This window comes from Pteronotus mesoamericanus, unplaced genomic scaffold, assembly GCF_021234165.1.
Source record: "Pteronotus mesoamericanus isolate MK-2021 breed Mesoamerican mustached bat unplaced genomic scaffold, CSHL_Meso_final contig_164, whole genome shotgun sequence".
NCBI lineage: Eukaryota > Metazoa > Chordata > Mammalia > Chiroptera > Mormoopidae > Pteronotus > Pteronotus mesoamericanus.
This window is the reverse complement of record NW_026555065.1, coordinates 24,213,636-24,237,098: the sequence shown is the minus strand read 5'-3', so window position 1 is coordinate 24,237,098 and position 23,463 is coordinate 24,213,636. Positions and strand designations below refer to the sequence as shown.

The window sequence follows — 23,463 nt, the reverse complement described above, 5'->3', positions numbered from 1 at the left end:
TTGAAATATAATGTAAGAGACAGACATAGTCCAGATTCCGGTATCCCCCGTTGTTTATGATCATGGGTGGGTCTAACACAAACAGAAACAGGTGGGGTGAATTGGGGTTTCCCAATAGCTCTGCCTTATACAATAATTGAAGCATCTCTGATTTTTGAAACAAGTAAAGTACAAACTTAGACTTAAGCAGTAGTTACTTCAGTCGAGCTTAGCATTCTCAGAGGATTGTGAAGATGATAAACCACTGGGCGGGGGGACAGGTGCTGTAGTCTTTTAATGCCCTAGACTTTAGGAAAGTTAGAGGAGACAAAATTCATTTTCTTCTATTTGTAGAAGAGAAGTGCTGCGCCTTAGTACACCAGAAATGTATAGATTTAGATGAGAGGCTTATTTTCCCTTTATGTGCATTGTATTATGGCTTTTCCCACCATGGTCTTTTATTTTTTTAAGTTTCACCTTGGACTTTCACTGGACTGCTTGAATGATCTCTAACCCTAGAATTCTGGGCATCACCTTAAATCATCTTGATGAATAAATGTACCTCTGAGTTAAACACAAAGAATTTTAACTTTTTTCATATGCCTAATCTTGATGGAAATGATTTTATATATTTTTAGGCTAAAAGATGGTGGATTGTGGAATAAATTCTTTGTGCGGATTCTGAATGCCAATGATGAGTCCACAGTTTCTGTTCTGAGGGAACTTGCAGCAGAAATGAATGAGGTGTTTGACACCACATTCCAAAGTCACCTGAACAAAGCTTTATGGAAGGTAGGGAAGTTCATTGGTCCTGGGGCTTTGCTCTTCCAGCAAGATAGGCAGTCAAGTCTCTCACAGATTCCGACCTAAAACCAATGGTTCTGTTGCAGAACACTGGACCTCTATATGCTATAATCTATTTTAGGACACATTTAGATGCCCTGCCAACACTTTTCTACTTTTTGGTAGTGGCATACTTCTAGGTAACTGGCATTTTTTTACACAGCAATGTACCTACTCTTGTTCCTGTCTAACTTCAACAAACAACTGTTTTATTCTAAATGGACTCCATGTGAATGGGTACCTTGTTGTTTAATGCATCTGTCTCTACTTTTCCCTTTTGTAATTTGTGACTTGTACTCTTATAATCACTATGTATTTTAGTAAATAATAAAATAGCATTTGTTAAATTTGTGCTTCTAACATCTCATCTACTTTTTGCCAACTAAGATTATAACTAGTTTGCCTTTGTAGACAGGAACTATTTTACCGTGGAAATTTATATATTCTAGATTTGGAACTAGTATGATAGGATCATAACAGGACTGAATAGCTAACCGTTCCTTCAGGTGTTCCTGACCTTTCACTAAGTGGTCTAGATTGAAAAGTAGATAAAATGATTCACACAAGGCTAAATTTTCTTAAATTTCACTTGGCAAGGTTGTTTATGTTCTCAATGTATTTTAATGTTTTTTATTTTTTATCCACCAAGTTCCTTGGTCTAATGTATATAATCTAGTGGTTCTGTTGCTACTGGGTCTCTAATTATGTCAGTGGCTATTAGAAAGACAAAGAAAAGGTTCTGAATGGGGTTTAGCAACCCTTTAGCAATGGCCTTAGTGACCATTCTGTTACATACAGAATGAGCTGGTGGAGGCTTGAAGGAATAGAAAGGGGTTTTGTTGTTTGGAAGATTTGAAGACGTAGGAGGTCAGAATAAAGAGATAACTTTGAAGTATGGAATCATTTGAAAGAGAGTAGGTCTAGGTGAAGTATTGGGCCCACAAGTAGAAGCATGAACTATACCCAGCCTTAGGGATAGGAAAGGAAATTGGTATAAAAGGCCACTGAAAATTATCTATTTCATATCTGAATATCAAAATTTTCAAATATGTCTCCATTCTGGCACCTGATTTTTTTTTATGCTCTAGTTGTCACTGTTACTGTTCTAAGATTTCTGGAAAGCAGAAAGCTCTAAATATGTTTCAGCTAAAAATATTTAAGCATATATCTTTGAAGCACCAAGTAAGAAATTCTTGTTCTTAACTAAAATACAGTTCTTCAAACATTTTCATGTTTGCTTCTCAAACAACGGAGGATGTAAAGTTACGTATTTGTATGTTTTTTGTAATTGAGCCCTTCAGCCCCTCTGCTCTCCTCCTTTTTCCGTCTACTGCTTTAACACAAAGTCATTACTCTGAGGCTGCACAATAAATTTAGATTCTTTCCTAACATAAGCTTCGCTACCAACTAGCAAATTCTTCAGCAACCTTGACAGCAAGGCTGACAAACAAGTGGGCATGCATAAAGAATAATTTCTGAAAGTCCACTCTGAGGAAAGGGAGGAGAATCTGAGGAAGCTACTTATTAGAGACCTTGCAACAGTCCGCCACCTCTCCCTCCATTTTCCATCCCCTCCAACTCCAGTCCTTTGTCGAGGGGTGAATACAGTACCTGACCAGTCAGGACCTGTGATATCTTAGTTTTCTCTCTGCCTAAGCATAAAGCACAAAGCTGACACATTTTTATTTCTCTTATATTTTATACTTGTTTGTCTTTGGAGAAAGAAGCCTCTAATTGTTTTTACAGAAGTTTCAAATGATTGTTCATTCTTTCCTCACTAAGGTAGAGTAGCATAATGATGGACCTGGAAGGAAGAGAAAAAAACCAAACACCTAAAAAGGCAGGATTTTCACTTTTGTTTGAAAGAGACCATGGAACATATAGTGCCTCACCATCGGCAAAGTGTGCATCCACTAATCTGCTACTGCTATAAAAGCCTTCATCCTCCTGTGACGGTTGTATAAGAAACCTGCCACCCAAGTCAGAGTGCTCTAACTGATGCCAAACCTGAACCTGGAAATAAAACATTCTCCTGTAACAGTAGGACTTTAGACTGTTAGCTGAGCTATTATCTCAAGGTAGATATGAAAGCCTTTCAGAGGGTTAGCACACGTCTCTTTGAAATGAATCTTACTATCTTTAGGATAAAGTTTTTAAGCAAAGATAGCAAAGAAGTGATTCTTTTCTGTTACGTCAGAAAATGAGATATTATTTGTTCATCTACACCAAGCCTTTCTAATATGTTAAAATTTGCTTCCAATCTGACTCCTAAAATTAAAACTTCCCTTATAAGGAAGATACATTAAAGGAAGAAAATAAAAATTTTTTTAAGATTTGGTTTATTTTTAGAGGGGAAGGAAGGAAGAAAGAGGGAGGGAAGCATCAGTGTGTGGTTGCATCTCTTGCGCCCCCTACCAGGGACCAGGCCTGCAGCCCAGGCACATGCCCTACACTGGGCATCGAACCGACAACCCTTTGGTTTGCAAGCCAGTGCACAATCCATGAGCCACGCCAGCCAGGGCAAAGAAAAATTTTTAATATGACAAACTTCAACCTTAACAAGGTTCATGGTTCCACCAAAGACACATGAAGCCATGAGTAGAATACGGTAAAGGTGACATTTCAAATCCATAGATGTATTATTCAATAACTGCTGTTGAAACAGCAGATTAGAGTTTGATTTCTATCACCAGTGCCACCACTAGTTCATACAGCACATTTGTACAAATTAGAGATTAGTCCCCTTCCTCCGGTGGATTCAGTGCCACTCAGTGAACCATTGCTTGACTGGATTTCAGCCCTCACTCAGCCTAGTACTCTTGTGCAATGAATGAATTACATAGCCAGGTGCAATGGTCTTTTTCTTAATGCTTATCCACAAAACAATTTTAGATAGATCAAAAATGTTAATATAAAAATATAAAATATTAGATTACTTTGCAATTTTGTGTGTGTGTATGACATTAAACCAGGATATAAACAAGAAGATTTCTGTATTAGTATAGTAGATAAACAAAATCTAACATGGCCACCTATCTCAAAAATTAAAAACCATAAACTCAGAGTAGGATAAATACGAGGGGGTACCCCCCCAAAAAAAACCCAGAATTTATTTATTGAATATTAAAAATGACCTATTTAGTCTGACATGTTTAAACTTTAAGTCACCCTCAAAGTGCTCTCCATTTGATGTTACACACCTGTCAAGACGTTTTTCCCGCTGCTCAAAACAGTTTTTGAACTTGTTGATTTTGATACCTTTTAGTGCTTCTTGCCATTTTTTGTTTCACCTCTTTCACATCTGGCTAAACATTTCCCTTTAAGGACTTTTTTCATCAAAGGAAAGAAAAAAAAGTTGCTAGATGAGGGGCGAGGTCGGGTGGGTGGGGCACAGAGGTCATGCTGTTTTTTTAGTCAAAAACTGCTGAACTCTTGGTGAAGTGTGGGCAGGTGTTCTCATAAGTCACCCATCATGAAATGGGCAAATGCGTTCAAAGTCCTCAAAAAAAATTTCACTGAAGCCAAGCACAGCCTCTCACAACAACGCCAACTGGTACCACAAGAGGCCTGCCCTCCAGAAGATAATTCCAGGTTTTTCTGGGTCCCCCCTCATACTGGCATCATATTTCAGTTGGATTGCCTCAAGATCTCATAACTGACTGTCTGCTTCCCTCGCCCACTTCCAGCCACGTGTGACCCTCCAGGGGCAACCTGTCTCGCGCAGTGCCAGATGTGAAGGCCCTTATCACAACTGGCAAGGCCCTACCAGATCTGACCCCGCTATTTCCTGACCTCTTTCCTACTCGTTTCCTTGTTCACTCCACTCTAGCACTCCAGTCTGCCCACCTCCTTGCTGCTCCTCAAACATGCCAGCCAGTTTCTCTCTTTGCCGCCTATTAGCTTTGCCGTTTCTCCTACCTGGAGTGTCCTTCCCTGGGTTTTCACATGGATTACTGCCTTACTTCTCTTCAGCTGTCTCCTCAAAAATCCATTTTATCAGAGAGGCCTTCCCTGTCCATTCTGTACAAAATAGCATTCCCACACATACTGCTTTATTTTTTCTATAGCACCTATCAACTACCTCGGGGGGGTGTGTGTTCCTATTTACTCTTCAAAATTAAATTTTTTTCCACATTTATTTAGTCAAAATGTGTACTTTATTTCCCACATGTGTTTTAATTCAGCCTTACATTCATTTGTGTGTGTGTGTGTGCATCCTACTACCAGAATTTAAGTTCCTAATGGCAGGGATTTACTTCATTTCCTGTAAAAATGCAATATAAACCTGAAATTTTCATCATTCATATAGTAGTTGAAAATTGTGTGTGAGGATAAGGGGAAACAAGCATTCATTATTAGTTGGATTGCAAATTTAGTGCATTATTAGGCAATTTGGCAATTTTTATTAAATTTAAATATTCACTTCTTTCCATTGATAAAGTTTCCTAATATTTATCTTAAAGAAATGTTGGCACTGGTGGTCAAAGATAAAGCGCTGTTTGTGATCATCCTCCCTGCTTCCAAGGCTCATTAGGTCCTAAAAGGTCATCCACATGACAGGCCCCGGCGAAGTAGGAGTCCTGGAAGTAAGGCAGAGGTGACATCAGGTCATTTGTGTAGACTGGGGGGGGGCGGGCTGGAGGGTGCCCCCCCCATTGCTGCCAAAGACCAGTCTTGCAATTTGGCATGAGCCCATAGAGATGGCAGAACGTGAGTTAGGCTTTGAAAGATGAGTTCCACGCATTTTCAGCTTATGTTTAAAAAAGAAAGCTGAGAGGAGAAAGTGATTGCCTTTGGAGAGAATGTATAATGGTGGAGAGAGGAGAGAATGAAGGCTTTTATTTTTCAATTTGTACATTTCTGCACATGTACATGTATTACTTTTTTTATGTCTACAGGATAACCTAGGCTAAGAAATTATGGGCCATGGTTTGTCATCTTTTCCCTTATCTACATTAAAAAGAAATCAAAAGCCTAATACATGTTAGTTGTTTTTTTAATGGGAAATGTGGGTGAATTTGGAATTAAAATCAGAGGCTGAAAATAATTTTAAATCATTGAAGATAGTATAGCCTAACTTCTATTTTTACTATGCTAAAAATTCATGTGTTCAAATGTTTTATAATGTTTCTATTCGAGATACACTTTATAAAATTACCATCTTCCTTATTATAACTTCCTATGTCTGTGAACAAGGGATTGAATAATATAAAACTCAAGTTTTTCAAAACAAAGATATTTTATGGCTTTCATATAAAAACTTGAGTTTCCATAAGATGACATTGTATGACTAAGAAAGGAACAAACAATGATGAACTTAGAGACTTCTATAAACACATACTTTTTTCCACGAGAGCATACTACTTCCAATAATCTTGCTCTGTTAGTGGCTCCTGTGGCAAACTTCGGACAGCAGAACATTATCGCCTCATAAGTTCAGATTTCTCTCCATGGGAAATAGTGGTTGCCCGACCCAATCAAACTGCTAATTTTCAAACCTCATGTGAGCAAAGGACTATGTGTCTATTTACTTTATATATTCCCAGAAATTAGCACATAGTTCTCAAAAATAAGAAGTGAATTAAAATGTTGGAAAAGAGCAGCCATGAGTTTTAAAAACCTAGCTATAGTAGAGTGTTGGTAGCGGGGAGAAATTTATCCTAGGCTCTTGATGTGCCTGGCACCGAAATCCCACTTTCCTGTCTGTCGTGTCTCTTCGCGTATGTTTCTTTAACCTTCTGTTGTAATTGGCTGCTGACCTTACATCGTGCTACATTTCATTGTTCTGTTTACTCTTTTCAAAATTAAATGTTATTTTTACAGGTTTATTTATTCCATCAAAATGTGTACTTTATTGCCCACGCATGTTTAATTCAGCCTCGCATTCATTTGAAACAGTTATGTGAATCAGTGTATGCTGCAATTTCAAAGGAGTTTAATCTTACTGGCCTAGTCATGTGATGCATTTTATTTAATTGTCTCAGTCCTGCAGTTAGCAGAGTGAGGATGGAATTTCATAAAAACAAATACCCATTAAAATTTGTGAACAAAAGTATGAGTATACATTTACTTGTTTGATTTTGCATTTTTTTAACAAAATTGAAAAAGAAATTTGGTGACACTTGAATAAAGTAATAAAAATAATGAGAAGGGTGACACATGAAGCTTCAATGACATTGGATCATTTAAGGAAATGAGATAATGAAGGGTGAGTGTGGGGTACAGTGAGTCAAGGAGTCCCAGTGAATCTAGTGGGTCAGGCAGGCAGAGACATAAGCTAGGCAGCGTGGACAAAGATTAACTAGCATTGCTAGGAGAGACTTTACAGATCAACTGTACACCGTCACTGAACAGATAAAGAAGCCATTTGCTCAGGACTCACCCGGTCAAGCACATCCAGTATCTAACCATGTGGACCATTGGTCAAGGTTCCGTGGTGTAGACCACTGCGAGGCAGCCCATAGCTCCTACCTGTACCATTCCCCTGCTACGTTATTAGTTGCCTAGGACAGGTAGGTTTACATGCCTTACCTCTAACTCAGATGAGCTCTTCGGGACAAGATCTGTGTCTTTGATACCCTCGGTGTAACTTGCATGTAGTGCTCCCATTCTAGGGCATCGACTTCACAGGCCCCGACCTCCTCAGGATGGAGGTGGCTCCCTGCCTGTGGCACCAAAGCAAACACTAGCGTGGTGGTTAGAAATGCTCTCTCTAGAAACCAGAATGCCTGGGCTTGAATCCTGGCTGTGTGGCATTGAACAAGTTACTCCAAGCCAGTGTCTTCCTCTATAAAATGAGGATACCCTGAGTGCTTTCTTTATGGAGTATTGAGAACTAAATCTTTTAGTACAGATTAGTACAAGTGTAGATGCTTGTACTGATTTCGTTCTAAATGTTATTTAAATGGTCTAAATTTCTCTGAAAACCTCTCACATACATTGGGATCCCAGCTTCTTCATTAGAGCCTCACTGTCTTGGATTAGTTTACAGTAGAAAGTATAGCTAAATCTGTAACATAATTAAGGTAAGTGAAAGAAATGTGGAATTCTGTAACTTACAGGATAAGGCAAAACAATGTGTTTCTGTTAGGAGTGACCTTCAGGCAACAAAATACTTGTACTTAAAGAAGACAGTCTCAAGATCAGCCAAGTACCGAGCTATCAGGAAGGTCCATCTGGTCCCCAGTGTTTAGTCTCAAGGTCATTTCAACCCAAAGGGTCTTCTCTGGCTTTTACAGCCTTCTGCTGCTTCTGTGTCATGTTCAGAGCACAGACACCTAAAAGGCTGCCTCTGGTCCCTTTTGCTGTGATGGATCAGGCCAGGCCTTCCTGCTCACATTAGTGGGAAGCAGGATGCAGATCCCTTCCGTAGTTGCCTACAAATCGCATCTCACTCCTCCTCACTCCTTTCTCTTCCTCCCATACCAGAGAAATTTCTGGCTTGGGGAGCAGGTCCTACTCAACCAGTTTAAATCCTAGGCATTTTGTGTCTTCCTGAGACTTCATTGTAGAGCTTAGGCTTTTGAAACTTTCTGTTTTATGCTTTACTACATCCCTCTCCTGAGCCAACAGAGAAAAGGTGACCACTGCTTGATAGGAAAAACGAAAAGGGACGCATAGGAAGCCCTAAGAACTTGATTCAAGAACTGCAAAACCTGGATTCATACCCCATGTCTGCTCCTTACCGCTGCTTGATCAGGGCAGGCCCATCCGCCATATATAAACTAGTGCTGATGGGTCTTACCCCAAAGGGCTGTTGTAAGAACTAGAAACACAGTATGGTTGCCAAACATGAAAATTTCTTGGCTCAAGCAAGCAGTAGGTTCCGTCTGTCCCGTTAGCAGCCAGCTCAGAGACAGGCATAGGAGAGACAGGTGGAGCTTGTGTAAATCACAACTGAAATACCTAACACTGCATTTGCTCAGACCTCCAGTTGCAACCTGTTGCCTCCTGTTTTACTTTAAACATGTTCTTTTACCCTCTCTAGGGCAGGAAATTATCTCTTGAAATGTGTCAAAGAAGATTAGCTAATATTTGTTGAGCTCTACTGGGGCTCAAGTAAAATAAATATAAGGCATGTTTACTCCCTTCAGGCAGTTTATAATTTAGTTTGAGAAACAGGATGTTATAGATTAAAAGCCAAGACAATATAGAGAGAAGTAAGTCAAAGGACATCTCAAAGTAAGCCATGACCAGAAGCCAAAGGTGTGTTAGGACACTCAGCGGAAGTGAGGGCCACCTTGGATTGGGGTGTCCTGGAAGCCATCATGTATGACAGGGATTGGAACTGGTTTATATTAGGTAGTTTTCACCTACAAAGGGTAAGAATATCTGCTATCTCACATAACAAGCCTGGAGTTCAGCACCTCGTGGAGGGCCCATGTTTCCACCTTTCTGTCTTGCCATCCTCAGCATACTGGCTTTGTCCTCTGACTGGTCTCGTTAGGAACGCAGATGGCTACCGCAGTTCCAAGCTCAACAACTTGGAGTAGCACAAGAAAACTTTCCCAAAACCCTCCCAGCAAACTTCCCCTCTTGGTGATACTGTCTCATGCCCTGGGCCCCTAAAACAATCCCTGGCAAAAGGGAGGGAATTAACACAATTGGTCCCAACTAAGATTCACTGGATTGGTGTTGGGGAGGGGCCCTTCCCTGAGCACATCGGAAGGGGAAAGTGTACATCCAAACACTTTGGGTTTCTCCCAGCAAGTAAGAAGAGAGATGAGATCGCTTTAGAGAGCAACCAGTAGCATCTGCTGCAGGGATCGTGTCGGGAAGGAAAAAGGCTTTGGTAGCAAAATTGCATCCTGGACCTGAAACATTGCCTGGGTTATCCACCCCTGTCCTGTTAGTGACAGAGCAAGTGAGTTAACTTCAGGAGGCCTTTGTCTTCTCATTTCTGAGGTAGGATAATAGTTCCGACCTAGTTCCCTGTAACTTACAGGACAGGGGCTTGAGCTTTGTACTTAGCAAGTACTCAATAGATTTTTATTGAATGGATTCATTAATTGGATCATTTGAGGATTTAATGAGTTAATGTATAGTAAGCATAGCACATAGCCTATTATACGTGCTCAGGAAAACTAGCTTTTAGCCAGAGTCATTGTAGGGACTTTGGGAACCCTCCATATATGTCCTTTTCCCACTTCATATCACCTGTGGTGCCAGATTTATCACTAGCCCTTGCCCACTGCAGAAGCCGAGATGTCTCGAGGAGACTGCTCCTGGTAGACTAGGGCTGGAATGGCTAAGGTCCATCACATTCTGTGCTGAAAAGAGAACAACACAGTTGTGAGTCTAGTGCTTGGGCCTCTGTAGTTTGTAACTGCTCTGACCAATTCCTGAGCCGGCCTTCACATTGCTGTTAATTCCTCAGGGACTATCCCCCGAAGTGCCCCTAGGACCAGCCTAGCGGAGAGGGGTGCCCATTTCACTCAGACAAAAGGCTATTCTTTTTCACTCTGTCTTGAGTGAAGGCCCAACCAGTTCCTGCTAGTCCCGCCTTTTTCATCCCCCGACAGAGATGGGCCAATCCCTCCCATCGAGGCTGTTCCCGGGAAAGGCTGCTTCCGAGAAAACGCCACTGCTGGGCCTGCTGCCAGCCACTGAACTTCTGAGGACTGAGTGCTGGCTCCCTCCAGAAGTCTCAAGCCCTGTCCTCTGTCCCACAGATGAAAGCGAACCAGAGGCAGGCACATCCCTTTCTGCAGCACTCACAGCTCGTCAAAGCAAGCGGGGGCGGCGGGGGGGGGGGGTGCCAAACCCCCACTGAGTGGTTCCCTTCAGCCATCTGTGCGGTGTCACCCAGAAAGAGTCGAGCCAGGGCTGCCCCAGGGAGTTCCTGCCTCAGCCACGGGGCCACTCTTGAATTGCAGATTCCTCATCTGTACTAATCGGGATGATAATACCGACATTTTGGTGTTTTGAGGATTCAGTGAACAGGTGGAAAGATCCATACTGTGCTAGCACCTCCCATATACTTCATAAAAATATTTTCAGCCGCTGTCACATCATTTCATGAAACCAAGTATTTTCACAATTCCACACACCCCTGGAAAAACTATTCCATTCCCAGTTCACTTGCTTGAAGTATATGGTTTCTCCCGAGGGGAAACTCCTGGAGGTCAGCAGCAGAGTCCCTAGCTGGGGTCACTTTTAATCTCGAAGAGATTCTGGACTGTGCTCCGCTGCCTCGTGCCCCCTAGAGCATTATGATGGATTGGGCAAGACAGGACTGCCCTACAGGGTGGTGTCTCGGACCAGCTGCTGACATTGCCCTCTTCTCTGGGTCCGTCACCCCACTGACCATTCCTGTCACTCTCTTGGCTTCCCCCAGTTGTCCCAGAGGTGTGGGGGATGCCAAACCAGCTTCTCGTGGTATAATCCCTGTTTTCTGTCAGATACCACATTGATCCCTTCACCTCTTCCCCAGTTCCCTGCCACTTGGATTCCAAGCAGGTTCTGCAGGCCGGACTGGGCTGTTGGAAGGCCTCCACGTTCCCTCTTCACTTCTAGGCAGAGGGCCAGCCTGGGGCCTTCTGCTGAAGGCTAGAGTGGCAGTGGCCATGTAGCAGGGCTACTGGTAGGAACTCCCGGGCTTTTCCAATTTGCTTTAGCTGAAGTAAGAAGTTCTTGGAGCAGTCCCCTAATCTGCAGGCCAGCAGGCACTCCTATTCAACAGGGCGATAAAAGCCCCCTGCCAGCCCAGCTGTCCTCCGCACACCTTGCCCTGCCCCCACGGCCCTTCATTACCCTGGGCTCTCTGCCCCACCCCAGCCCCACTGGATGGAAGGAGGAACAGCGCCCACGCAGAGGCACAGAAGGTACCCAGAGTACCCCTGTCTGACAAGGTCCTTAAGCATCCTTTGTGCTGAGGACCCCCAGGACTTGACCTGGTCATCCTCCCTTTTGCCTCCAACACCTCAGGGTGGGCGGGTGCCCTGGAGACATCTGCTCCCCGGGCACCCCACCTGCCCTGCAGGAAGCCATTTGGGAAAATCCCCCAGAGGTGAGGCCCCTGCCTCCGGCCTGGCTTGTCTCTCTTGGAGGCCCAGGGCTGAGGGACACTGCTGAAGGAACAGCAGCCCTGCCTGGAGTGCAGGACACAGGCCTCCAGTGACAGCACCTGCTCATTAATCTAAGGCTTTCCTTCTGGAGCCTGCCCTGGCTTGGGACGGGAGGAGGTAAAGGCAAACGGGATCTGTTCCTCCCTTCCTGGCCCTGAGGAACGAGGTGTTGACAAGTGCAGGCAGATAGAGACAGGCCTGCTCAGCCATCAAAAAGGCCTGTGTAAAACACCCTTCACATGCGGCACAAGGAGGTGGGGAATGTGTGGAAGAATCTGAAGATCTAGAAAAATTTGGCAGTGAAACGGAATTTTTCCCACATGCTAGAACCCTAGACTTTGTTTCTGAAACTCCGTTCTTCGGGAAAGCCTGTGCAGCATTAGTTTAGGACTTCTCTGTGTCATGGCCTTTCTAAGCATATCTCCAAGTGATTTTTTTAAAACCATGCGGCAGGAGTGTGTTGATATAGGCAACCATTCCAGCTGGCCCTAACTCACCAAAATGGTGACGATGAGGCAAGTTGCTTTTGAGGCTATACGTATACATTCATTTTGAAAAACAAAAGAGCTTCAAGTGAAAGATTTTATCAAGAAATTATAGGGACACCATCGGGTCTGATGTGCACACTACAACCCTGAGAGCCACGATTCAAAGGCAGGGACGCCTGCAGTGACAGCGCCCCTGCTGCCTCTGACTAAATTACGGACACATCACATTCGGGACTTGAGCAGCAATGGGCCTTTGTGGACAGCGAAGGGATGACAGAGGCGTGCGAGGAGGGAAAGTCGCACTCCAGCCCAGGCTGCCCCCAGTTTCCTGTGTGGCTTTGCTGAGTCACTTAACCTCTGGGCTGCAGTTTTCTCGCCTGTAAAAGAAGGGGTGGGGCTGATGATTCTAGAATCCCTCTCAGCTCTGTGATTCACCATATTCCAAGTAAGGGTGGCCAGAGCACAGAACCCCTGCAGATGTTTAGTCATTCATTCAACAAAGCTAGCCTGAGCATCCGCTAGGTGCCCAGCGCCACGCTGGGATTCCCGCCCCCGGACAGCTCACAGCCTACTAGGATTAGCAGAGAGGTGATTCCACTGGGAGGAAGAAGGACACAGGGCACACCGCTGGCCCAGGAGCACAGGCTTCTGCATACTTGCCCCCCGCCCCCAACAGGCAGCTGAGCTTTGCAGGGTTTCCTCACCAGGCTGGCAGACTCCCTCCCCCTGCCCACCCTCGCCCCTGCCACCCTTTCTACAATCTGTGAAAGAAAGGGATCTAAATTTGCCGGTATTTTCACCAAATCGAGGTCATGCAACATGATAGAGCAGAGGGATGAGTCCGTTTGTGCAGGCCATCTGTTTTCAGAAGTCCGTGAAGACAGGAAGAACGAAAGAATAAACAATTACAGATTATCATGCTCAGGAATTTAAAATGATTAGAAAAAGTGCCAAAGATGCCGTGGTGACCAATGGCTGGTTTTGGGCCTCAGACACCCTTTCCTTTAGCACCAGCACCCTAATCTTCACCACATCGTGTCTGAGAACAGAAGCACTATGCCCAGGCTACCGTCCCCTCTACCAAAGCCAGAGGTGGACACGTGACCTGAGCCCACCAACCAGATGATGCTCCCTGCCCTTGGACTAGGTGTGGATGTGCAGGACGGGGAGGGCGGGGCTGGAGCACTGCCTGTCCAGCCAGTCCTGACGCCTGGAGACCTCAGGGTTGCACTGGCTTCTGTCCTGAACTTGATGCTCCAGACTTCTCATCGGTGCCAAGAATTAGTTACCTGATGGCCATCAAAAAAAATTTCTTTCCTGCTCAGGATGGAGCATGGGTGGGTTTCACGACTGGTAGTTGGAGGACCTAATTGAAGTTGTTATGATTAATGCCATGTGGTCTAATACTTAGCAGTTCAATAAAAATGTCTATGTGTACAGCTTGAGACCTTTGCACAGGAGGTGACTGGGGTCATGGTTTTGAAAGATTAACCTGCCACCAGTTGGTAAGTGGGTAAGAATGAGCAACAAGCAACACAGTCCTGACAGCTGAAAGCTGAGAAGAAAATTCATGTTTATTGAGCTCTCTGGATGGTCAGTCCCTGTGTCAGGAGATTTGTTCATTTAATTCCTATAATCCTGGAAGGCAGGCAAGGTCACCCCCGTTTTATGGATGAGGAAATTGAGTTCAGTTGGTTAAAAAACATGCTGAAGATCACTTGGCTGATGAACAGCAGAGCTGGGACTTGAAGTCAGAGCCTGGGCTTTTAACCAAATACCACATTGCTTCACCATCGAAGAAAATTTATGAAAGAGATTTCAAAGACAATGAGTAGCCTAGTGCCACCTTGGATGTAAGGGGCTGAGGAGAGGGATGAGTCAGAGCAGTTTCCATCTGTGGGCAACAGTGGGCACTGGGAGCAGGCGCTGGCCAGTCAGGGTGGCACCTGCAGTGGGGCAGCAGGGCATGGGGCTCCAGGGTGAGTATTGCCAGGTTGACGGTCAAAGCCACGAAGATGATAGTGTTTCAGCCAAGTGTGGGTAAGGGTAGGGAGAGATGGGCAGGGAGCCAAAACTTGTGCGCCTCGCAGCTACATACTGGGAGAGGTAAAGGTGCCCGTGAAGGAGGAGGGGAGGCTCGGAGAGCGGGCGGGGTCGCGGGGGGGCCCCTATGGAAGGTCGGGCTCCCCCCGGAACGCTCGGGGAGGGCCGATGGGCGCATGCGCAAAAGAGCTCAAGCTACCTTACCTGCAAATGCCCGCGTTTGGGACCGGGGACGACGATACCTAGGGGGCGGGTTGAGTGGTTGCCTTCTGGTGCCTGCAAACCCAGGACGCTAGCGTTCACGCTGCCCAGCACCCACTGTGCGCTGCTCACATTTAAACCAGCTGAGACCCGGAAAGGGACCTCAGCCCAGCTGTGGTCAGGGCCGGCCAGGTCTGAATCCCGCAGCTCTGCGGGGGTGGGGAGCCTGGGAGGTCTGGCTTCTGGGGGGCTGGGGGCGGCTCTCGCTGATCCCGGCAGGCAGCTCTTCCTCTCCCTCCCCCTCAGTAAAGGAAGGCAGGGAAAACGTGTTTTTATAAATAGATCCAGCCCCAGCTGATTTGTAAATTCAGTGGGTTTTTTTGTGTCAATGACATCACCCTCCTCCCCATGGCAACCCTCGACGATATCAAAATTGCCAAGCAACGTTGGAGCAGGTCGCTGCCTCAGGATTTAATGGAGAAATCCCAAAGTGAGCCGGGGTGCGCGGTGGAGGAGGGGCGCGCCGCGGCGGGGAAGGAGGCTGGAGCCGCCGGCGCCGCCTGCCAGGCAGCCCTGGGCCAGCTGGGGCTCCTCGGGCCACGGTCCCTTTGGTAGCCCTGCTGTGGACCGCAGGTGGGGGAGGGCTCTGCTCCCTGCCTGATATTCCAGGAGCCGGGAGCAGTCATCTAGGTGACTAAGCTGGCCCACTGGCACTGAGTCACCCGCTGGCTTGAAGGTTCCTTTCTTCCCTTTTGCATCTGATTATTTTGGGAACTGGAAACTTGGAGCTGCACCTGAGTCCCACTCCTGCTAGCCTCCCCTCCCTACCTTGGGCACTGAGGAAGATGGGACCTGCTGAGAGTCTGCCGCCACTTCCTAAGGACGTGGAAGACGCTGCGGGGGCCCGAGGTGCCAGGGGAGAGATGCCCGCCAACAAAGTGCAATAGCAGATATGGTGATCAGGCTGCTGTGTCCTCTAGAGGTGTCGGGAGAGAAGGGGAGTCTGGCCCCTGCCGACTGGAGTCCTCCTGGACTGGCTTTGAACTCACCTCCCATGAGATATTTCTGTAAATGAATGTCTTCCAGGGTCAGAGTGGCATTTGGAGAGTGAGGCTGGATTGGCTTAGGCTGGCCTGGGCAGGTAGGTGGCTCCGCGCTGGGTGTGGCTCCACGTGTGTGGGAGTGTGTGTCCTGCCAGTGCTGAGGACAGCAGGGGGCATCCGCAGAGCGCTGGGGATGGGGAATTTGGCAGCTGCTCATCCCAACTGAAGCGGGACCAGCCCAGGTTCTGAGATGGGTGCTGTGGAAAAGGGAACTGAGCACCTGGCCTGAGCAGGCTGCCGAGCAGCTCCAGCTCAGACAAGCCTGGGCCTCTGAGTCCAGGGCACAGACACGGGGCAGAATGCCGAGGCAGGGAGTGGTCCAGGGAGGCAGGCCAAGGATGGAAGCCAACCCGCCAGTGGGCTGGGCAGCACGTGGGCTGCTCCCTCTTCTGACAGCCCTGGGCACTAAGGAGACAGCTTTCTACCAAGGAATTCTGTCACTCGCCCATGCAGGCCAGTCGGCATCTATGTGTGCTCTCTGCCAAGCTCACAGGGGTGCATTTCCTAAGAGTGCTGGCCAGGGCACAGCTTCCCTGTACTCAGGACCCAGCCGGGGGCCACTGTGTGGCCTGGCTCTCGGGCCGGAGCCCCTGGCCCCCACAGGGCATGCTCCGGTGTGTGTCAGGCGGAGGGGCGTGGGCCCCCTACCTCCCCCACACAGCTGGCAGTTTCATGGGCACACCGGTGAGTAAGCTGCCGAGGGAGGAGGCTGTGTGCCCACAGAGGCAGGACGACACCAACCAGGAGCCTTTGGGAGAAGCGGCTGAGCGAGAAAAACACTGAGGTTTTCTTTTTCTTTCTTTCTTTTTTTTTTCCTTTTTGCCTGAAGGGAGTGGCGCTTCCTGGGCTAGAGACAAGCACCAGCCTGCAGTGGGGAGCTCGAGGCCCAGCTGCCTGGAGGAGCAGCCACGGTAAGGTCCCTGCTACCGACGTGGACAAGGGCTCAGGCTTCCCAGGCCAGGGTGGAGTGCAGAGGTGTCCAGGCTACTTGCTATCTGGGACAGGGGCACAGCTCTGGATTCCTGTGGACCTCGTCCAAGCTGCCACTCCCTTTCCAGATCGGTTTTGAAACAGCCCAGTCCAACCTGGCCTCTGGTTTCCTTATTTCTGCTATTCCTGTACCTCCCTCTCCTGCTGGGCCTAGGCAGTGCCACCGGACACCTCTCCTGGATGTCTTCCTGCCCTGCCACCTCTGGGACACTCCCCTCTTGTATTCATCCCACAAATATTTATAGTGTTGCTGGGACCCAGGCTCCATGCCATGCCCTTATGTAGAGCTTGACCTGGCACAGATTTTGACCCTGAAACTCGGTGGCAGGCAAGGTCCAGGGGATGCCTGGCCGAGCACCACCCCTCCTCACAGGCCTGGGGCTCCCCATTACTGCAGCAGGGTGAGCGACCTGGTTTGCTCCGGGGATGTCAGGCCTAGTGAGCTTGGGGTGGTAAAGCACTGGGGCCCCACCAAGAAGCAAGGCTAATGCAGTGTAGTGTGTTCTTTTTCTGGTGCCGTACACCAAGCTTGGAGTGTTCTGCTTGGGTTCTTTTCCTAACCTGATTCTGGGAGGAACCAGGTTCTAAGTGTTGAGGATGAGCTCTCTGGGCTGCCTGGCCCTTGGGCTCCACGGAAGCTCATCCAGCTGGGAATGAGGCCTTTGGGCCAAGCAAGGGGTCCCGCTGTAGATCAGGAGTGGCAAACCTGGGAATCCTAGTGCCTAATCAGGAGCGGCCGGGCACCGGGAGCAAGGCTTTTGGAAGCACTTGCTATGAGGGAAGATTTGTGCCCCTGTGAGTTGCCACAAGGTGGGAGTGTGGGGGCTGCATGGACCTTCTGGTCCCCCAAGAGCTGACTGATTCTTTGTGAGCTGAGCTTTCTACGATGTGCCAGGCATAGGGAAGGTGCGGGCAGGGGAGCTGGCAGTTTCATGGGACCAGAGTCAGGACGAACCTCTGAGTGTCTCCCACTCAACTAACCCCGACCCCTGGCTCCAGGGTGAAGAAATCCTGCCTCCCCCCAAAAGGTGACTCCAAGCCTGGGGGTCCCCCGTGTGTGCAGAGCTGAGCAGCAGTTGGTGTCCAGCCAGGTTCAGAGTGGCAGAGGGTATGGAGTGCCAAACAGCAGGCAAGCAGGGTGGCAGCTGATGGAGCCTGGAGGAAGCAGAGGGTAGAGGCCAGGTACAGGGGGCAAGAGAGGGAAAGCCTGCCTGAAGTTTTAAGATGGCTCAGGGAGGGCTCGGGCCACCGATTTTCTTATTCCTGCCCACCTCTGTCGGATGGCCGGGCAGGGAGTAGGCGGAAACACTGAGACTACATTCCTTACACACATGGCCCCAGAGACAACTCTAGCACACCGTCTTGGTTGTAGAAGGCCAGAAGGACTCGTGGAAAGCTGGCCTGTGGCCTAAAGCAGAGTCTTCCTCGTAGGATGCCCATGAGTGGGAAGGTCCAGGACTCAGGAGCAGCTCCTGAGACTGGGACAGTAGGGAGGGTGCTGGCAAACCTCATCCACAGGCTTTCTGCAGCCTGCCCCCATGAGGGCTTCGAGAAGAGAGTTCACTTCCGTGCGCCTGCCTTGGGGGAAAGGAGCGGGCTAGCTGACAGGCGGGGACAGAGCATGGGAAGGTGAAAACTCGGAGGCAGAAAGAACTCTGAACCTCCTGAGGCCCAGCTGGCCCTCCTGCCCGGGCTGGGCACACCCATGGGAAGCCCCCTTCTGAGCTCAGGCCTAGGGCCCATTAAGAACTAAGGTGAGATGGGCGGGGTGTGAGATAAAGGGAAATTTGTCTTGTCTTGGCAAGATGCGGGCTGTAGGCAGCACTTGGGAGATGACCATTGGCACCTCGTTCTGGCTCGCTTGCAGGCAGGGTACAGCTGTTGCCTGACTCCTAAGTACAAACCACTGGTGGCAGAGACAGAGGGTCAGGGAAGTGCCAGGAAATGAGCAAGACACAGCCCTTGCCCCGGGGAGCTGACAGTCCTCCAGCAGAGCAGGGAAAGGAAACCGAGCATGGGGACAATGCCACCAGAAGCCAGCTGAGCTGCAGAGCCTTGATCAGCAACGGGGGGGGGGGGGCGCGGGAGTCGCCTTCTGCTCGCTCTGGGTCCCCTATTCATCACTGAAAATGTCAGTCATGACCCATTCAGCCCAGATAATTTATAAATTTAGACCAATACCAGGAGATGGTTCTTAACATAGAAATATATGAAGATCGATTAAAAAAAGAAAGATTAGCCAAGATATAAACACAAAGGAAGAAGCAGCGCCTACAGTTACGGGCAGAAGACAGGTTCTCAGGACCAGGAAGAGGCAGAAAGGCGACGGTTAACAGCAGGAGTCAGCAGCTGAGTATCAGGCCCAGGGCAGCCGGTTCCTGCCAGGTGACCTCGGATGAATTACCTCATCTCGCCCGGTCTTAATTTCCTCTCCTGCCCAACGGAGGTAATTATAGGACCTCTGAGATGGGGCTGTTGAAAGGATTAAATAAGGCCATATGCGAACACTCAGCAGCATGGCTGGCACAGAAGCGCTCAGCAATAATGTTAGCATTGTGATGATTATTAGTGTTAGAGAAACAAAGTGCCAGCGGGGAGAGACTTCACTGGTATCTTCCGGGGAATCAGAACAGGCTTCATGGAAGAGGTGGCTTTGGAAGAACTCCTCCCTGAAGAAAAGCTGAAGCACTCGGAATGCTGATAGATCCATGCCCGATAATGCTGGAAGAAACGCAATACTAGATCCATTTTTTTTTCCCAAAGAGCAAATTGTTTATCCCCTAAAGTTCTCTAAGGAATGATTTGAACCTATTAAGAGTTTCCTTCTTCTTCTGGGGGTGTAGAGTTTGAAAGTCCATGTCTCGAGAGCTTGACATGGACTGTAGGTAACGAAGGAATCAAGTGGCCTGGTCTGACTCTGGTCACATTCTTTTTGGGCCTGGAATCTTGTCACAGGGTGGCCCCGTTTCCTTGAAGAACTATGTCCCAATGAGCCCCGTCTACAGCACGCACTTAGAAGTGGTACATCGTGCAGAAGGGCCAGGCTGGAGACCATAGCGACCTCCTTGGCTGCTACGGCAGGTGATTTAGAAATGCCCAAGGTCCATAAGGCTCAGGTGCACAAACATTTTTCTTTTCCTACCAAAGGGTTATTGTTCTATGAATTTAGGAAAGATCATCCCAGGCTCTCTTTCCCTTAAAGAACAAGGCAAACCCAGAACATGAAAGACTTTCATATGCTTGAGGAATTAGCGTGCAAAAAAGGGGGGGCCCTCATAACTCCATGGGGCCACATCGGCCCCAGCAAAGGGACCCCCATTCCAGCCAGCATTTTCTATAAAACCTCATTATGACACATCAGGCAGTGCAAAGACTCACATCCTTACAGGGAAGACAATGATGATGTTGTTTGTACACCTATGGGTTCTCTGTGGCCAAACTTCCCCCTGATTGCTGCATTGTCAGCAAATGCTGGCATCTTCCTGCTTGGCCCTGGTTTGCCCAAGCCTCAAAGCACTCAGGCTCCTGGGCCCTGGCTAAGGGGGTGGAGGCAGGGCTGTGTTCTGTCCACTCAGGCTGCCCAGGACCGGAGCGGCGGCCTCAGGGTGCTCAGAAAAGCAGGTCCAGAAAGTTCAGGTCAGCTGAGGCATTGTTCTGGTCTCCGATCCCTGTGTGGCAGCTCACGCCAAGGCAAATAGCGAGGAAACCAGTCACCTTGCTCAAGGCCCTCTGCTGCCTGCCTGTCCACCCCAGCTCCTGAAGGCTGCAGCTAAAACAGGGTTAAAACTGGAAGGACTGGTTCTCTGGTTCAGCTTCCTGGCCTGGAGCCTCCAGTCTCCATTTTCTTTGTTTCAGCTTCAAATGAGGCTTCAAGTGGAATTATGCAAAAAGGCACCTAGGGTGGAGGAAGCCAGGGGACATGTTGGCCACAGCCTCCCTGGATGGCCAGAGCACGGTCCCGGCTCAGTGAGGAGACGCGCAGAGGGGGAAGAAGCTGGCTGCCTTGGATTGCCATAGCCCATTCAAGCCAAAGGGAGTCCCTAAGAATGTTTAATCCAGCCCCCATAATTTTAGAGAGGGAAGAAGAGGCCCAGAGAAGGCAAATGGTTCCTGAGGTCACAGAGCTAACTGGCAGCAGAGCAGGTTTCAAAAGGCCTGTGGCTTCGTGCTCCCAGCCCAGTGCTCTCCCCGCCCAGGCTGCCTTGCTATAGGCAGCAGCTCCAGAGGCACCTGGAGTGGGGCGGACGCTCGCTGCCCACTAGTTGCCTGGTGACTTGATAGACTGAGAGAAGGGGCCTGGCCTGACAAAGGAGGACACACAGGTCCCAGCACTCCTCCGTGCCTCTTGCCCTCATGGTCCTGGTCCTGCTACCCGCACCCCCACCCATCTTGCTCCTCATAGAAGGCCAGCATAGCTCCTGCTCACTCAGCAGAGCCCCCCAAGAAGAGGCTCTGCCCATACCACCCAGGCCACTCTCTGAGTGTAAATGAATTGACTCAAGTTCCACTTGTCCCAGGAAGCAGTTTACATTTTAACCAGAAGGCCGTTGATGTCCTAAGCCAAAGGGGGTAATGACAAGAGTGTGTGGGAATGAAAGAGAAACTCGGGGGCAGAAGTTAGCGGGGCATACGGGAGGCCCTTTACCTCGGGTGGGTTTTTCAAGGGTATATATATATATATATGTACTCGGACCCCTGGCAGGAATTTAGATGTCCAGTGACCATCAGAGGTCAGATCTCAGAAGCAGGAGGCCTGTCATCTGTCACCCTGTCACCGGGCCCAAGCTGGACAAGAAGGCTTCAGTATTATACTGTAGTGGGTCTTGCTGGAGATGGTGTATCTGGGATCGAGAAAGGTGGAGAAAGGTGGAGGCCTCAGACCCTGGCACAGGCTGGAGCCAACCCCAGGGGCAAGAATGTGAGGTCCAGGAGTGAGCAGGGGCAGAGGGCTCCTGTGGAGGAGGGGCGGTCGGGACAGGAGGAGGAGCTACCTCCAGCAGGTCCCTCCTGCCAGCCACCAGCGAAGGCGGGGCAGTGCACACCAGGCCCCTGCCGTGTCAGCCAGCACTCACCTGAAGGTCCTGAAGGCTGCCAGCCCTGAGGTGCGGGCCAGAGGCTAAGGAAGAAGAGACCCTGGGGAAGAAGGGCAGCAGCTGCCTGGGCCCCTCCAGGACCCTCCCAGTATAGCACAGCCCAGCCCCGTGGCAGTTCGGCAGGTCATGCTTCTGACACCAACCCAGGGCAGACACAGAAAGCAGAGTTCCTCGCACTCTCCAGCCAGGCGGCCCGTGCTCCCGGGAGACCACACAGCCCAGGGCCTGTGAGCTGAGTGCATTCAGAGCTAAGGTGTTCCAGCCAGAGGGTTGTGAGCGGGACTCAGACAGCCAACGTTGTGCTTCCTCAGACTCTTTCCTTCCTCTGGCCTGAGCCCTCACCTGGTCACAAGGCTTCTACTCCCCCCACCCACCTGTCCTCCCTTCAAGTCAGGCCCTGAGCGCCAGGGCTTGGGAGCCAGTCCCAGCCCTGCCCCAGCCTCGGAATGGGGTGGCCACTGGAGGCTCAGAACAGAGAGGAAATGACAATGAAGGGTTTCCATTCAAGGAGGCTTCCAGCTGTTCATTCTGCCAGCAAAAGCACCAGCCAGAGAGCTAACCTGCCAGCAACAGACATTTGGATGGAACTTTGGAGCCCATTGAGAGGAAGGGATCATAGTGAGAAGATATTAAATGAATTCATCACATCTCTAAAATGTGTGTTCTCAGCATAGAAGTGACCTTTTCCCCAACCCTCCCCAGGACAGCGCATAACCCCTGTCCTGGAAAGGGGGCCTACACTACACTGTCCCTGCCTCCGCCCCCCGAGGTGGGTGGGCAGTGGCCCCTGCATCCGAGTGGCTGGTCCAGGGCAGCAGGCTCCTTTGGGACGGTCAGACAAGTTTGGCCCCGCAGCGTCAGTTTGCATTTGGGGAGGACCGGCCTTGTATATTCGCATTGGCATGGGGAGCCTAGTACAGATACAAACTTGAGAAAAAGGTACAGAGAGGCTGAGAGAGAGAGAGAGAGGCCAGAGGCTTCTGGGTGTGGGAGTTCCCTCTGCTGAAGTTTGAGGCAGCAGGACGGATCTGTCCAGCAGCCAGGCAGGGGGACCCTGTGGCCTTCTCCCAAATACCTAACTGGGTCCAGGCTGTGCTGCCCTGGGCTGGGGTCCTCTCTCCAGGATCTGGAGGGGATAGGCCTGTAGGGTTGATTTCTCAACAAGTTCTCCTGGAAGAAGCCTGACATTCTGCCCCCATGGCGCACCAAACTGGGCTTCGCTGCTCCCTACGGCGGCAACGTGCATGCATGGCATGGCGGAGGGGAGTTTCCTCCTTGGTCCCTTACCAAGCGTCAAGAACCTTTCACCCTGTTCTTGATCTCATCATTTCACCACCTTCTGCAGGGAGGGTGACACTCCCTCCCCCATTATACACATCAAGAGACTGAGGCTGAGACATGCTGGACGTCTAGAGAGGCAGAAAGGCTCCCATCCTGCAAGAACTCATGCTCTTGGCAGCTGGTTCCTGTCTCTCTCCTGTTTGAGGACCCCAAGGGCCTGGCAATGTCAACTCCCTCAACTCACGCTCCCAGGCCCTCAGAGGTGGGCACCTGCCTCTCAGCCTCATCCACAGAGGGGTAGAGATGTGGTGCCACCAGGGTGAGGGCCACTAACCCAGGCCACCCCAAGAGCAGGAAGGGACAGGTGCTGGACAGC

At 49.1% G+C, this 23,463-nt stretch overlaps 2 protein-coding genes across 2 annotated transcripts in view; both read left to right on the top strand.

Annotated features, from left to right (window-relative positions):
- BUB1B (BUB1 mitotic checkpoint serine/threonine kinase B) overlaps positions 1–849 on the top strand; it is a 59,155-nt gene extending 58,306 nt beyond the window's left edge. The window contains exon 23 of the mRNA XM_054564054.1: positions 618–849. Within this exon, the coding sequence (XP_054420029.1) occupies positions 618–849 (232 nt within the window). The remainder of the gene's footprint in view (positions 1–617) is intronic.
- The window catches only part of PAK6 (p21 (RAC1) activated kinase 6), a 52,660-nt gene that overhangs the window by 2,220 nt on the left and 26,977 nt on the right, over positions 1–23,463 (top strand). The window contains exon 2 of the mRNA XM_054565592.1: positions 16,553–16,634. The gene's annotated coding sequence lies outside the window, so the exon portion shown is untranslated. The remainder of the gene's footprint in view (positions 1–16,552; positions 16,635–23,463) is intronic.